Genomic DNA, 16,334 nt, shown 5'->3' on the forward strand with positions numbered 1-16,334 from the left:
GCTACCCACACGACCACACCAGCTGGGTGGGCTCATTTCTGCTTCCCTAGGTCTACAAGGAAAGATTTCACAGGTGTAGGTCAGGATTCAGGGCATTACAGGAGAACTGACAGGTTATCAGCAATGAATTTTAACAATAGGTAACACTTGTTACCCTGTGGTCAGGTGTATCTGCCCATAGAGAGTGTCCACCTCCCTCATTCTTTCCAGCCTCCTGTTTCCCACTGCACTCACCTGCCACTAAACCACAACATACACAAAACCCAGCAGACAGCCTGCTGCCCCTCCAACTGCCCTTTTATTTCCCCACTGCCTCCTGCAGGCAGGTGGGATTCCTGGAGACACAAGGCAGCTGTGATGGATCAGGGAAATTAAGAAGGAGGCTGTGGAAACTGCAGTAGAAGAGGGGAGAAGGAAACATGTACCTACTCTTGGCTTTTGTGTTACTTTCTAGGAAAAGCTGATGGAAGCTGGAGTTAGCAACTTCCTCATGCCTGATGACTCCTGGCTTGAAGCCTGTTGCTCCTGGCATCTGGGTTACAAGTTCAGGCTGGCTGCGGTCTTGGCCTGATCTCTCGTGGCCTTTGGGGCACAGGTTTGACACCTGGAGCTCAGAGCAGGGTGCTAGGCTGCTCCATGGGTTTCCTGCACCCCAGCTCCTTGGCAGGGCTCCCTTGTGGCACCGTCAGCCACAACTCCCAGCCCAGCACCCCAACAAAACACTGCCCTGTTTCAGACAGTCCCTCACCCAGTTTTGAATTTGCAACATTAAAATACCAGAAAGGAATAAATATAATGTTCAAAACCCCAGAAAACACAAAACAGGGGTTTCATTATGCAGCCAGCTTGAGTATCAAATAAATACAGCTTTTTTCTATAAAAAGCAATAATATAGTATAAATAAATAAATAGATATTTTATATATAAATTGTCCTTTTCCATATATATCTTCGAGTAGGTCACAGCAGGTTTGCTTGGAAGCCCGAGGTGCTGTTGGAAGGAGTTTTTCTCTCACACGTGAAAGGCGGGCAGCTGCTCAGGTGTTCAGTGGTGTCCTGGGGCCGGGGGGCACCGCGGGAGCCTGCCCGCCCGCAGCTCTGTACTGCCCACACTTCTTGGCCTTGGTACAGGCAGGAAGGACCTAACAGGAGAGAGGTTGTTGATTTTTTTTTCCTTCTTCAAAATATGTGGATGTTTGAAGTGCAGGGGTGAAGATCCGGGCTATCCATGTTAGCAAATGGGTCCTTGCATCTTTCTGTGTGAGGGGTGACTAAAGTTTTCACTTTGCAAACCCCCCAGCAGGCTCCAGCTTGGACCTAGAGGCATGGCGCCCAGGGGAGACGTGTATCGCGTTTCCTCCCCCTGCTTCTTTTTCTCCAAAACACTCATCAAAAGTCAGGGTGCATGCTCTAGGTGTATCTTGCGAGAAGGCTGAGGTGCCTTCAGCGCTGGGCTGTGATTTTCCTGAAACAATGCCACCTCAACGGGGTTGCCCTCTCCCTGAGCTTGCGTCCTGCACCCCCTGCATCAGGATGCCCTCGGCGAACCGCCAGCAGCATCTCAGCCCCTGGCACAGCACGGCACCCTGGGCTTTCCTCCAGAGGCACGCTCTTCCTCTAAAACCCCTTTTGGTTGAGACGCGTCCTTGTAGCTGCTTCCTCCACAAGCTGCGCTGGCCATGCCAGGGGGAAGTTATTTTAGGAAGCTGCAGAAGAAAAGTGCAAGGGCATGGCCACTTCTTGCACAGCTATTTTGTGCATAAATATAGGAACAGAGCAACGCTTCTCCCGCAGCGTGCCTTGCCATTGAGAAAGTGAACGTTTTCTAGCTGTCGTCAATGTTGGGCGCCTATGAACCTGGCTAATTATGTTCAGGTTTCTCCTTCCCAGCCATCTGGCTGGGGGCTAATCCCTTCGTCCTTCTCCAGCCCCGCCGCAGCCCGCGCTGGGTAGCCTGCAGCCAGCCCTGGGGTGGCAGGGCAGAGCCGGGTCCCAGTGTCGAGCCCCGTGACCGGTGGGGGCGAGCCCTGCAGCACCCCAGGGAGAGGCAGACCTACCCAGCACGGCTGGTCTGGGTTTCTCTCCGGGTCACACAGGTGCTTGAAGCAGCGGTGGAGGAGGCAGCTGAGAATGAAGAGGGAAGTCAGGGAGACCAACAGCCCCACCACAATGGCAACGGCCAGTGCCACACTGGTGTCCGGACCTGTGGGCAAAGCAACGGGTACTCAGTTTGTGCACAAAGAAAATACACCAATCCCCAACCCATTCCAGACATCCCTTCGCCAGTCACTGGGGTGAGACAGGGTGGAGAGGGGCTACTGGGAGCCCATACCAGCATGGCCACCAGTGGCACCGCCAGCAGACCTGTGCTTGGGGCCTGATTCCACAGGTAGGCATGTGGCACCCAGCTCCTCTGGGACACCCAAAGCCGGCGCGTCTTGGGGTGTGTCAGGCTGTGTGACACAGACACCCTGCGAGTCCTTGGCAGAGGCAGGGAGGCTGGGGCACATGGTGGTGTGTGGGAGACCCGATGAGCGGTAAGGCATTGTGTGCCATATCCCAGGGTGTCTTGGATGCTCCCCAGCACCTCCTCCATCTCTCCCAAGCCCAGCCTCGGCTGCTCTTTGCTCTTCCAGGTGCCTTCCCCACCTGCTCCCAACCCTCTGAGGGGTTTCCTGATCTACCCCAGGAGGTGTTTCATTGTCTCCTCCCCACTCCAGGGCAGGAGCAGAGCTACATACTGACCCTGCATCAGGCTCTCCGTGGGCAGGACCAGGGTCACGTTTAAACCAGGGTGTTGGATCATGCAGGCGATGGGGTACTCCTGGAGGATTTTGGAGTGGGCATGAGTGAAATTGCTGATGACAGTCACGGTCTGGTTGCTGAGCCTGACGTGGTATTCCCTTGGTTTCTGCTGCAGGATGCTGGGAAGGCGCCAGGTGATTTTTGGAGCTGGTTTCCCTGTTGCTGAGCAGCTCATCCTCACCACTTTCTCAGAGCCCTCAGCTTTGTCTGGACTGGATATAAGCTTCGCCTCCACTTTGGGGTCTGAGATGACTGTAAAACACAAATTGACAAAATCTGTTACTTTCTGCTCATGTTTGAGCAAAGAGCGTTTGCCATTATCTCAGAGGACAACCTTGATATCTAATCTTGCCTCCCCCTCCCCCAAAGCCCTGGCAGTGACAAATAAACATGGAAGTGTTCAGGCAGTGGTCTGGAAATGAAGAGCTTAGCAAAAACAAAGGGTAAGAGGGTAGAAGCATCCATATTTCAATTCTGTTATTAATGGCAGCGGTGTTGAGAAGTGGTGACTATGGGCAAGTAAAAAGCAACAGGTACTGAAACCGTGAAACCACATGTTGTCCTCCCTCTGAAAGGGCTGAACTGCTTCAGTGAGCCAAAATTCTTGTTCTTTTCCTTTAAATGCCTCTGCAGCATTAGCTTGATTGCTCTTTGACTTGTGGACCAAAGGACTTAATGCATCTATTTATGCAACACAGTAACAGTGAATTTGTATGTGGTTATGCCACAAGATTTCACCTGTGGAGGTTTTGTGCTTGTTCAACTTTCTTCCCTCTGGTGTTGTGTTTTGGGGGCATCATGGTATCCCTCAAAACCTTCAGTAAAGGTCATTTCTTCTGAACTCTCTCTCACCCTAGAGATTTACGGATGCTGTCACGCCTAGTCTTAGTCAGCAAGAACGATGAACTACAGGCACCATTCACGCTTACTCACTCACGTGAAGCCTTGCTTGTTGATTCCTGCTGATAGAAACCGTATTTGCAAGGAATACAGGGAGGGGAGGAGTGCAGGAGGCTGCTTTCAACCTGGGTAGAACTACAGGGGAGATCTGAAGGCGTAAGGACACATCTATCCCCTGTGGAAAATCACCTGTTTATTCCTGGGCCGTAACATCGTACCATAATTCATGTCAGGAAGGACCTCTGGAGGTCACCTGGTCCAAGCCCCTGCTCAAAGCCGGTCTAACAGCCTCCGTTTGCTCAGGCTAAGATCTACACAGGCGCATAGCTCCGCGTGGGCGTGCGGTCCACAGGTTTCCGTGTGGCAGCTCTGCAGCCTGCCTTCTGCCTCACTGCATGTGCTGGCGGCGCAGGGGTCCAAACCACACTCTACTTCTAGGTCCTCATTTCTGAGAATATTACATTTTTAACCACTTCAGTGCGGTAGCAATTCTAGTTTAATTCAACTCTGAGTTAATACAAATGCCCTCTGATTAAAAAAGTATTCTTGCTATATTTAGTAGTATTCCATGTGTATTTTTCTATTTACGTAGCAAAAATAACAACGATCAGTGCAATATTTATGCAGAAATTAATTTTTGTCTCAACACTACCAAACATATCACTGTCATTTAGTGATCTTACCTTTAAAAAACCAAAAATATCTGTTTATTCTTCTTAAGAAAAAACGATTCTTTTTCCTTTTGGGAGGTAAACAAAGATATGCATATGAACGAGATGTAGCAGACACCAAATGATCCTGTGAAACGGGGAAAAGGCTTGTGCCAGATGCATAATGGTGCCTACAACCTCCTGATACAATTCCAGATGCATCTCATGAGGTTGTCTGGATCCTCCAAGCCATAACTGCCAGAGGGTGGAAGGAAAACATTGTATACCATCTTCCTGTGTGCATGTGTGTGTGTTTTGGTTTGGTTTTTTTTTTTTTAAATGGCTAGACCTCATTTATTTACTATGGTTGTGCCTGCCTAAAAAAAAAAAAAAAAAAAGTGGGTATTTCTCATTTTGTGCATCACCTGTAGACAGAAATTCAAACCCCACAGAACTGACGAAACCCACTAGTGTTGCTCTGAGAGCAACAAGAAAAGTGTGTAGGGGGATTTCAGCTGGAACTTCTCAAAATCTCCCATGTATGAAAATACAAGTGTCACGAACAGTTTATGTTTTGATTGATATATGAACTTCTTCTTTTGCTCACGGGATGCATAAAAATAACATCTCCACCTACAGCATTAACTTCAGATATTAGATTGCAACATTCAAAAGCAGTAAAGGAAAGCTATCACAGATGTTTCCAGAGGGGATGAGCAAAATTGCTTAGTGCCTTGGCAGGAACACATGCGCTCCTCATCTGCTCTTCTTCTGACTAAGCAGTTCTCTCTCTTCTCACGTTGGACACCAAGGAATGATTTTTGTGAAAAAAATCCTGCAGGGATGAGCTTCCCCTTAGCAAATGTCTATAACAGATGGCACAGTCAAAACCTGTAAGCGCTTGCTCTTGCAGTGAAGTCCTGCTACACTGTTCGTTAGTGTGTGCCCACCGTTGATACCTGATGCATACATTGAAATTAGCTGCTGCTCCTCCTTTCATCAAAATATTTGTTCCCAGTGAAAAAGTACCCACAAGAGATACTGTGCACAAGTACTTGCTTTAGTAGCTCTTGCAGAGCAGTGCTGCAAACGTTCCCAAATTCGAGCTGTTCCCAAGCATTGTTCCCAAGTAATCAAAAAAGGGACTTCCTAGTGAAGTACGTCAGCTTTAATTATCTCTAACGGCCTTCTGTAATCAAAGGGGGGTTTTCAGGTCACGATGAGCTTTTTATGTTTAAAAGCTTGACAGTCGTCTCAGAGACATGGATAAAAAATTTCAGGAATTACAATGTGGCTTGTGATGGCAGAAAGCCTTTTGCAACCGTATGGCTGTTAACCAGCAACGCCGTGCCTAGGTTTCCCTGTCTGAGAAACAATGATGGCATTTCTCCGCTGTGCTCGAGACTTCCAGGTGAATGGAGCTGTCTACAGTGAAGGCAGAAGGTCTCTGAAGACAGCCCAGCAAATCCCTGGGGAATTTTGTGACCCAGCAAATCTTGCCCATTCTCAAGAGGCGCATCCCCCTGCCTCCGTACGTGCTCACTCAAGCCCCTTCCTGGGTTTCATTCTCGTCCTCTTTGGCAATGAAGGTCAGCAAAACGTTTCCAAAGCAAAACAGAGGGGGAAGGGGAGCAGGCTGTTCAAAAGAGACCCGCCAAGCACGCTTGAAGCTATTCTGTTTCAAAATGGGTTTTGCTACAGGGTAGGAAATTTCTGCTGCTTCTTGAGTTTGCTGCTTTCAGCCAGGCAGGTCTGAGATTCCTGCAGTCATACCCGTCTCTTTCATCACAGTGTTGGATCCAGTTCTTACAGGGCTTCACTTCCCCTCACCATGGCGTGACGGTGCCCATCCTGGAAGAGCCCCCCTTGTGACGGCTGGGGTAATCCGGCAATTACCAGCCTGTAAACTCCCTGGCAGTCCCCTTGTGAGGGCAGAGATGTGGCAGCCTTTCATTTTCATCTGGTGACTCCGGCTTGCTCACCTTGCCCTGAATCCCTGAGTCTTGGGAGATTCCTGCTGGCTTCACACACCATCCTGGGGGGTCCTCTGCGCTTGTTCACACAAGTGGTTCCCATTGCTATGAGTGGGGGAATAAGGGAGTAGACTGCAGCTTTTAAGTAGCACCACAATAAATTAGCTCTGATAAAATACACCATATGTGAACCAAAATCTTCTGGCACAGTGCCGAACGCTTAGCTATTCATGGTGACCCTCCAGGACATGTTCGATAAAGCACGTTTTGGGGAGACCACAACGACCCCCCTGAGCCAGCCCCTGGCAGCAGCAGTGGGCTGACGAGAAGTGAAAATCTTCTCAGTTCATGTGTTTCCATCTGAGAAGGTTTTCTGTTGAAGTGCTCTGCTGAAGGATGAATCATAGCCACAAGGCTGGAGGATTTGGGAAATATTTCTCCCACTCCAATTAAAAAAAACAACAACCAAGCAAATCTAAGTTTGTGTTTAGATTTATATGATAAACAAGAATGGGATCCCTCTGCAAGGCATTTCCGTATTTTCCAGTGTTTACCCACTGAATGACTCAGGGCTGGGTCTCTTTAGGAACACCTTCCTCTTCGCATCTGAAATATTGAGTGAATTTCTCCTAATTTCTCTTTTCTGCTCTAGGAGCTTTCCCAAGAAAGAGGAAAAACAACTTTTGTTCCAGGATTGGTTTTCCCTCACGTTGCCCATCAGCCCCCCTCCCCTTTCCCCTGTTGCCAAGTCATCATTCCCTCATCTTTTTTTCCACGCAGAGTACTCCTGGCACATGGATATACGTGTGGAAATCTGTGTCTGTGTCTTTGCCAGCAGAAGGTGCTAGGGATAAATAAAAAACCCCGCAGGGGTCATACCACCAGTGGCAGGTCCCAGGCACCGATATTTCCCACGTGGGACCTGATCTTTGGCCAGTGTCCCCACAGCAGAGTCACCGATGAGAAAGTCGCGAGCCAGGTGTCCTCGGGGCACGTATAACTTTCTCACAGGCAGAAAACAAGACCCTTCCTCAAAAGACAAGTAGCTTTTCTGTCTGGTTCCTTTTGAGGTCATCTGTTTCTCTCTTTCGGCCTATACTTGCCGTTTGATGATTTCACGTGGGGGTGTCAGGTATTACCGTCTTGACTCATGATTTGCTTTAACTCACTTCTTGAAGTGAGACCGACGTGCCCCAGGTATTCACGTGGCAAAGCCACAAGCTGCGCCCTGTTTCAACTTTCTGGTTTTTTCATCTCTTTTCTGAGCCCAGCCCAGCTACCGTCATTTTTACTCTAGCTCATTTTGATACTGGATACTCTGGTCACGCATATGCCTCTCTGCCTTTGGAATACTTTAGATTTTTCTTAAGACTGAAGGCAGAGTAAGAAGAAAAGTGCCTGATTTCCAGGCCTGGGAGGGGGGAGCAGCAGCGGAAGGCAGCAGAGGGGTGCAGGGGCCATGGTGGCCAGCTGGCAGCACAGCACGTGGCCAGGGAAACTTGGAGGAAGTCGTGAGTTACGCAGCAGCTTTGGGATCTCGCTGCTGACTTGAAGAAGAAGAAGAAAATGAAAGAGCTGTTGAACGCTGGTTTCCCATCAGAGGTCAAAGCAGAGGGGGAGGGAGAGCCAGAAAGGAAACGGAACCACTTTTCCCGCAGCAATTTAGCAATGACCAGTGGTCAGGGAAGGATTTTTGCAGGGAAAATGACTTGGTCCCCAGACGACAGCCCATACGCAGTCATGATGCCTTACCATAAACCTTGAGACACATCCTGCCGGTAGCAGGCCCTGAGGGGAACATGTTGAAGATGCACTTGTAGCATCCTTCATCTTGGAGGGTGACTCCATGAAGAGAGATGGCCGAGGTTTGTAGCTCACTGCGGGCAAAGCTCACGTGGCCAACATAGCCCTTTGCTATCTTTTGGCCGTTCATGGTACTGTAAGTTGCTATGTTGTCTTCAGCCCCATCCACCTCCTTCTGCCAGGTCACCTGTAGCACATCTTCTTCTGTGACCGACCGGCATGCAAAAGTAACATTTCCACCTGCCTGGACCGCCTGGACCTTTTTGTGCATCACCTGCACGGAGCCTGGGGGAGAAGCAGTTGTTGTACTCAGCGTTTCTCACCACCCTTCTGCAGCCCACCCACAGCAGAACCCCCCGCAACCCCTCGCCCTCGCTCCTGAGCAGAACAGCTCTGGAGGGTCTCTCTGCTCTTCCATCCAGGGAAAAAATTAAAACACAGCTTGAAAGAGAGTTTTGCTGGCCCTGACACCTCTCACGCAAAGAATCTCACCAGCTTGATACCTGTGCTGCAGAGCGAGCTGCCGAGACAGGTGGCTCTGGTGTCTGCAGCAGGTGATTTCTGTCTGCTAAGACTTATCTCACAGGGGCACCTATGGAGAGGTTCCCTAAATATTCAGCCGTGCCATCACCCCCACGCCGATCGGTGTATTACCTCTCTCTGAGCCCTCCTGCAGCACAGGGAGAAGCGAACCAGTAAAGCTGATAAAAATTATTACTTGTATCACTACACGTTTTGTGCCCACGGTTATCAGAGACTGACAACAGAACAGAAAACCAGAAGGAAAAAGCAGAGTAGGGAGGACCAGAAGCAAACCACAGCTGCTCTGCCAGCTCAGGCTTGAGGCCATGCAGCTGGGAAGCAGCTGAGACCCTTCTGAAGGCTCACAGACAGAAAATTTCATAGCGCAGATGCCATGATATTAAAGGTCTCTGGGGGAAAGAAAAAAACCAATCACAATCAGTCTCCTCTTCCAATTCGCAGACACGTGTGGAAAAACTATTAAGGGAACAGGCAAGCAAAGTGGATGCTCCCAGGTGTGACGGCGCGGCTGCACAGTCCTCTCACAATAGCAATTTTCAAAGTTTATTTTTGTACTTTGGCAGAAGGGAAATACCAGCAGGGACAGTTACACACTGAAAACATGATTCAATTTACAAGCAAGGGAAATCTCTTTGCAGGCTTTAAAGAGGCATGAGGCTGTCTGCAGTGCCCAGGGACACTCGGCTAGCCCACCCGACAGAGCGCTCTGGGGTGCTGCCCCCGCCACGGCCATGGCCACGGCCAGGCTGGTCACCAAGAAGCCAGCCATGAAGCTGTGCCAGTCATTTTGCTTTTCAGAGCTCGGTAGTGCCATAAGCAGAACACAAAGCAAGCCCGCAGAAGCTAATTTGGAACAAATTCAGGCTTTTCTACATGTTCCTTAATTACAAAACCCAACGTAACACCCCCATGCTTTTAGTGCCCTGAGTACCTCTGAGCACCATGTCCAGCACTACAGATAATTCTGTCCTGATTAAGCAAATCAGTGCCATACTCTGACCCAAATCCCAGCCACAAGAGCAGATTAAATCAAACTTCAGTCACGCAGGTCATTCGGACTGTTTGGACGTTTGCCTGGCTCATGATTCGCAAACTGTAGTAAATCCACACATCTGTCTGCAGCGTGTAAATACACTGGTGGTAAATTAAGGTGATGATGCCATCAAGGCAACTGGCAGTGACACGCCTGAAGCCCCTCACTATCAAGTGCGGTGCCACAAGTCCCCTGTCACTGCTGGGCTTGCCCTGGGGGGGTGTGAGGCGGGGAGCGCAGCACCCAGCAGCGCCCAGCAGCACCCAGCAGCGCCCAGCAGCTGGCAGGGCCACCCAGGTCCCTAAGGCTGTTACAGACAAACAAGGGACTTACCTGATGCACTGGTCCAGATGCTGAAGAGGAGCAGACAAGCGACCATCATCTTAGCTGTGCGCACAGCGAGACAAGCGAGCGACTGATCCATTGAGCGCGGCTTCCCCTTTTTTATACGCTTCGCTCCTGCTCTAGGGACATTCCCCCTGCCTGCACGTACGGTAAGAGGCACCTCATAAAAACCTCCTGCCCCTCCAGCACCCAGCTGAATAATAGAAATTTCGGGAGACATGACAACAAATGTCAGAGCCAGAAACCGAAGGTTTCCCAGCCGGGCTGCTGCACGGACAGGGGTAACGGCTTACAAGGCTGGGTTTTTCACGGGTGCCTTTCCCATAAGGTTAAGCTTTTGCAAGTGCCTAAATACAAGCCCAGATTTCTAAGCTGGCTGAGCACCCGGCATCTGCAGGGGACAGAAGGAGAGGCCACCCTGGGCTCAGGGAAAGGAACTCCGGTCAATAGTCATGCTGCAATGAGTAGTACAAATGTCCCCAGAATGTAACCCAGAGGGCCCAGTTAGGGGTCTGCACCCCACGTGCAAATCCGTGCAGACCCAGGAGGTGCTGCTGCCGCTGTAATGCAACTCCATTTCCAGGTACAGAGACCAGAGCAAGCCAAGCGCCCAACCCAGGGGTTGGGTCATATGTTGCCACAGGGATAAAACACAGCCTTGGTCTCCCCTCTCCTCCGGTGAGGTTCCCCCATCTCCACGTGTCCATGCTCCTTCCCCAGCCCTGTCCCTTGGAAAGCCAGCGCTGCCACCCCACAGCTGCACCCCTTCTTCTCCACTCTCACCTGCCACCACATCAAAATAGCTCTCACAGCTGGTTTGAGTCATTGTTTTGGTGCCTTTTTTGCTCTGTCACTAGTACACCTGTGTTTCTTTCTGCTGGCTAGGATCTCACAGCCGAAACCAAGCAAACCCCCAGCCCATGGGTCGGTCACGCACCGCGCAGCAGGAGCCCCAGCCAGCCAGACCTCATTTGCTAATCAAACTTGTACTGGTGAACTTGCCTTTCGTGTTTCTGCTTTCTGATTAGGTGGCTGACAGTTCTGAAAGTTCTTACGACTCCCCATGACTATGATGGCATTGAAAAATGTTTTTGCTTTGAGTTGAATTGCTGTGCAGATTAACCTTGAATCATGCAAATAGGTTGAGGCAAGCCGACGGGCCCAAGGCACAGTGCGCCAACAGAATTTCTCAGACGTGCTTCACATACACAGTGCCTTCTCTCTTCCCGAGCTGTAATTAATTATCTGAAAATAGATACATCTCAAGTATCATTATTCCTCTAAAGAAACATTTCCAATGTGGTTTTGAGTAGGTTCAATAATTTGTTCCCATCACTCTGCAAATGGCAATTGCTTCATACTACTCTCTTTTTCCTTTGAGGTAGCACATCTCATTTTCCTTTCTTTGAGTTATTTTCATGGTCGCATTTTCCTACAAGGTTTCTGGAAGGGCATTCTGGCCCCATCAAAATGAGAAATCAGTGAAAACCCATTCTTGTGGGGTTTGCTAGACCATTTGACAGCTATTAAGCAATGTAAATAGCTCTGACAGGCTCTGGACCAAGTCAGAGGGAAAACTACCAGCCTCGAAATGGAGATTCATAAGCAGATATTTAATTTCTTGTTATCAGCCTCCCAGAACTTCCCAAACTGAAAAAAAGTGTTGAAGATTTCTTGAAACTACATCTTTTTGCACCAAAGCCTCCTAGCAGGGCACGAGTGGCCTATGCAAAGATTCATTCCAGGCTTTGCTGGTGCCCTCACCTTAGCTCTGCCACAATTTTGAAACAAAAGATGAGCAGAACTTTCCCTAAGCTTACTGACGCAGTTGAAGTCCTCGTAGCTGAACTTCACCACTTAGTGACCACAAAAGGAACTGCACTTGACTTAAAAAGGAACAGCAAGCCCAGCTGATGTCTTTTTCTGCTCATAGGAGTTCTTCTTGTCAGTTTTAACCATTTTGTTTTCTGCCAGAATCACTCTAATCTTCAAAAAAAAAAAAAAAAACCCAAAAAAACACCAACCACAAAAAAACCCCAAAACAAACCTGAAAACCTGGGTGCTGTTACTGCAAACACCTTCCAATAAAGAGCAAACCTCCTCTCTCAGCAGCACCCAGGCAGAGGATAGAGATGGCTATTGCAGGTGGGGAAATGTGGTGACTTTCTTTACAGCATCCCCTACCTGGTGCTACAAGCCACGGATGCTGGCTGCTCCTTCCAGGAGCCTCTCCCCTGATGGCTCCTGATGCCACAGGGCTCCCAGGCATGCAGGCACCTCCAGCCCAGCCTTCGTGTGGGGGTGTCTGCATACACATCCAACTGCTGCAGCATCTCTTTCTGACCCCCCCTTCCTCCAGGGACCAGCCAGCATCAGCAGGTGATTCATTACTTTCAACACAAGGCAGGCAGGAAGGGAGGTCTGCTCATGAACCTCGCTCCTTATTTCAGTTTTGCGAGTGCGTCTTGAAATGCATCTATTCAGGCAGTTCCTGATCTGTTCATCTTTGCACAGTGTTCTGGGTTTTTTTAGGATTACAAGGATTCCTCCTTGCTTGCCAGTCCGATCCCACGCTCTCCTGCTTCACTTGCACAGCAGCTTCATTTCTGAGAACTGCACACCATGCCTGAGCTTCAGGCGCTTTCCAAAGCCAGTGAAAACCTGGGTATAAATCTGGCAGAAGACAGTTCTGCTTGAAAAATCTGGTGAGTCACATTCTTCCTGTCTTTTCTGCTGCACTAGAATAGTCTCTCTGTTTCCCAGCAATGCAAGCATTAATTGCACAGTCACTAAATAGCAACGTTTCAACACAGCCCAAGTAACTAATGATACTGATAAATCACATAGCTGAACTTCTGAAAAAGGTTGTTGGTGGGAGCCACTCAGGCGCAATTGTCTGAGTCTATGTCTAAAACATGGTTTTAGATGTCTAAATGTCTAAAACATTGTTTTGTCAACCATCAGACTAAAACATTGGGGTTTCAACCATCCAGACCTAGGCTCCCAGCTGGGTAGCTGCCTACCTTGTCAGCAGCAGTCAGTGCCACCTCTCAAGGCATCTCCTGCAAAGAGAACATGAAACAGAAGGAGATGGTTTCATCCACTGCAGAACTGTAGTGGCTTTCAGAGGTCTATCAGTACTAGTAGTGGGTACCACTGCTGGGAAGCAGATTATGAAATACAATCGAACAGGCCTGACACTTCATGGCGTGTTCATCAATATTTCTGTGTATGGCAAAGCCCTATACATTTTGGCTGGATTTGGAGAGCTGCAGTACACTGGCATAAAGACAGTAGCTGCACCGATGATGTACGCTTCAGCCTGTGTGGCTGCATCGGGGTGGGCTGTGGCAGGAGCAGCAACCAGCAGCCAAGGGATGCTGCAGGATTAGGTGATGCTCATTTGGGCAGGGCTACAGGCAAAGCATCCCGTTTGTGCACAAGTTTTAGATCAGATGGCACAAGTGCAGTTTGCACGTGTCTGCAGCTGTTTATCCTTGGTCGCGTTTGACTTGGAGATGCTTGATCTGTTCCCAAAGGGGGCTCCTTCCCTCCACTGCCGCAGGCTGCAGTAAAGGACTGCAAACTACAACTGCTGGCACTGAAATCTGGTGCGGGATTGCCTAGCAGAGTGCCAAAGAGAAGTGTTGGAGTGGGGCTGCTTAGCTGGGACCCACCACTTGCGAGGTGTACATCTCTCTGCCAGAGCATATGGGAGCGGGAGGCAGCACGTTGTGAAACTGTCTGGTTACCCACCCGGCGCTTCTTACCTCTGTGTTTTGCTGAAATTGCTGCAGACACCTGAAATCTTATAGAGACTTTTATTTTTTTCCTTCTTTTCCAGCAATGTACTGTAATGACAATGTGTGAATCAAAACATACTTACTCCCTGAACTATCAGCCCTGCAAATTGCATTTCTGGTTCTTCTATTTTTCTTCTTCCTTGTAGCTCACAAAGAAGAAAAAGGGATAAACAAAAAAGGCAAAAAAGGAGAGAAGGAAGCAAAACCAGATTGCATGGAAAGCTTCAGTAGGAAAGGCTTTGTCATGGTTTGAAACGTTTGAGTTTTACCTCTGAGTATGTCACACCATTTCTCAGAAGAGCGTGATAGCCAGGCGTGTGGTTTCCTCTTGCTGCTAACACCCTGAGTTGATATTTCCATCAAGGGATCTTAGAGGCAGTCCACGCTGCAGCCCACTAGCCACTTTGTGGAGGCCACCAGCACCCGCACATCCTTGCCAGCCCTGGCGCCTCAGGAAGCCACGTTACTCATCCATTCCTCCCCTCTTCCTCTCCCACCCCCACTTGTCAGTGCTTGTCTAAGGGGCAGGCTTTGGGGTTGGGGTTTTTTTTGAGATGCACAATATCTGGGTGCTGCATACGCTTACAGTGTGCGAGAGATAACGAGCCTCTTTGGTCCCTGAGCTACATTCTGTAACACAGCCGGTGCAGACAACGATTCAGCCAGAAGGAAAACCACGCCAAAATTGGCTACCCAGCGGTGCAGAGGTCCAGTGGAAGGATGGGAAACAGCATCCCAAAAATAAGGTAGGTTCAATAACATTATATATTTAATTACTAAACCAGCAGGCTGAGAGAGTGATTTCATTAGAAACAGGAACAAATGATACCTGCAATTCATCAGCCTTAAGACACCATGTAAAGCACCATGAGGAGCCTCCTGATTAAACAAAGGTAATTTAGCAAGCAAATGAAGACGAACAATATAGTTCTTAGTGGATCAAAGAGTATTGCCTCAGGATACTTTTTAGGGCGGTGACTTCATCTGTAGGCTTCCAGCAGTGAGATCCTGCTGCAGGGAGGGAGGGTGTTACAGGTGAGGAACACAAGGAGCAGCGAGGACTTGTCACGGGCTCTGAGTTTCCAGGCAGGAAAACTACACTTAGAGATTCACCTTGCTACCTCTTACTGGTTTTCACTGTGTTTCATAAAGGCAAGCTTTTATATATGCTATATAGAAATAGATTAAATTATACAGTATATTAAAGTGCTCTATAGGGGATTTATAAGTCTACTATAGCCACATGGAACAGTGCTTAGGAATAGCTTGTCTCCTAAGGAGCTGTGAAGACAGAGGATGCTCGGCAGGAGCCACCGAGGACAAACAGGTTGCCCTCGGCGCCGTCTGTGCCGGAGATGCTCAGTGCAGGGACCCCCAGCACTGGCCAGGCTGCCCCTCTGCTGCGGCCAACAGGCTGCCATCGCTGCCCTCCCCCGGGGCAGGGTTTCCAGCAGGATTCACCGTTGTTCCATACAGTACTCCTTAATGTCACACATAGAAATTATATTAGAAATTTCACTTTTACCTGGAATTAGATTAGAAATTTCCTTGTCACCCAGATATAGTAAAGCACTTGGATATTTCTGAGTTTATCCTATCCGAGCAGGACGTGCAGGAGAGCTTGGACTCTTGAAGCAGCACATTACAATGCAAAGAAATAAAGTCACGTAGCTGGAAAATTTTAAGTTGTAGTAATGAATAACCCCCCCCAACAAAACTGGCTGGCTTAAGCAATGACTTCTTTCACTAACGCGAACAGAAGGTTTGCTCTGGGAAAGCAGCAACTTGTGCTGTCTTACAGAAACGCGGGATTTTCAAGGAGGACACCTAACTCCGCATGCCCAGATGTTACGAGAGCGGGACAGGGGAGCAGCAAATCCCCAGACAGAAGCAGGTGAGAGCTGGCACCACAGCTGGCACCGCTGCGGGGGCGTCTGGGGCTGGGGGACCCCGCCATGGTGCTGCAGCTGCTGGTCGCTCTCTCACCCTCCAGCCTTGCCCTGTTTGGGTACGCAGTGGGGTTTTGCCTGGCCTGGCAAAGAAAAAGACCCCTGGAAAGGCAACGCAGGTCGAGAGCAGCAGCGGGTGGTGGACGGCTCTCCCACCCAGGCACCCAGCCCCTCTCGCCGTTGCTTTGCCGGGTATTGGCATCACAGCCTTGCTTCTGCTAAATACTGCCCTGGCTCTCCATCTGTGCCTTTGTACTTCCAAGGGAGAGGCATCAGGGCTTTTCAGTAACACCTCTCCTAGGAAAAACAACCAAAAAACCACTGCGTGGACAGGTGATTTACTTGGGAGGGGAATTCCCTCTCTTTCCTGTTGTCTTCTTGGTAGATGAAAGAAAAAAGTCGTGCAGCCTCTGAGTACTGTACCCTGACGGCTTACTTGGCCTTAAGGAGCTCAGATGAGGCGTTGGTCACCAAAATTAAATGTTCTGCTTGTTTCTGCAGAGTGCATCCCTCACCTGCCTGCAGGTCTGT

The 16,334-nt window shown here is 49.3% G+C and overlaps 1 protein-coding gene across 3 annotated transcripts; it reads right to left on the bottom strand.

Annotated features, from left to right (window-relative positions):
- Positions 1 to 774: 774 nt before the first annotated feature.
- On the bottom strand, positions 775 to 11,550 carry LOC130144374 (OX-2 membrane glycoprotein-like). Of its 3 annotated transcripts, none has more exons than XM_056327937.1 (5): positions 11,175 to 11,549; positions 10,040 to 10,189; positions 8,080 to 8,415; positions 2,745 to 3,056; positions 775 to 2,202 (listed from the first exon to the last, which is right to left on the bottom strand). In XM_056327937.1, exons 1-5 carry the CDS (start codon positions 11,182 to 11,184, stop codon positions 1,871 to 1,873), a joined length of 1,140 nt encoding a protein of 379 aa, XP_056183912.1. In that variant the 5' UTR covers positions 11,185 to 11,549; the 3' UTR covers positions 775 to 1,870. The 3 variants fall into 3 exon arrangements, with proteins under 3 accessions (XP_056183912.1, XP_056183913.1, XP_056183910.1); XM_056327938.1 differs by having other exon boundaries at positions 775 to 1,141; positions 2,057 to 2,202; positions 10,040 to 11,548; XM_056327935.1 differs by having other exon boundaries at positions 10,040 to 11,550.
- Positions 11,551 to 16,334: the final 4,784 nt, after the last annotated feature.

The sequence above is a fragment of the Falco biarmicus genome, chromosome 2, assembly GCF_023638135.1.
Source record: "Falco biarmicus isolate bFalBia1 chromosome 2, bFalBia1.pri, whole genome shotgun sequence".
In the NCBI taxonomy this organism is placed as follows: Eukaryota; Metazoa; Chordata; class Aves; order Falconiformes; family Falconidae; genus Falco; species Falco biarmicus.

Bases quoted from the DNA above. Each gene is read 5' to 3' on its own strand.
- LOC130144374 (XM_056327935.1), bottom strand. From the start codon at position 10,271: ATGTCTCCCGAAATTTCTATTATTCAGCTGGGTGCTGGAGGGGCAGGA. The intron at 3,057-8,079 runs GTAAGGCATCAT...TGTGTTTTACAG, and splicing joins GATGTGTCTCAAGGTTTATG to TCATCTCAGACCCCAAAGTG. The intron at 2,203-2,744 runs GTCAGTATGTAG...CTTTGCCCACAG, and splicing joins CACGGAGAGCCTGATGCAGG to GTCCGGACACCAGTGTGGCA.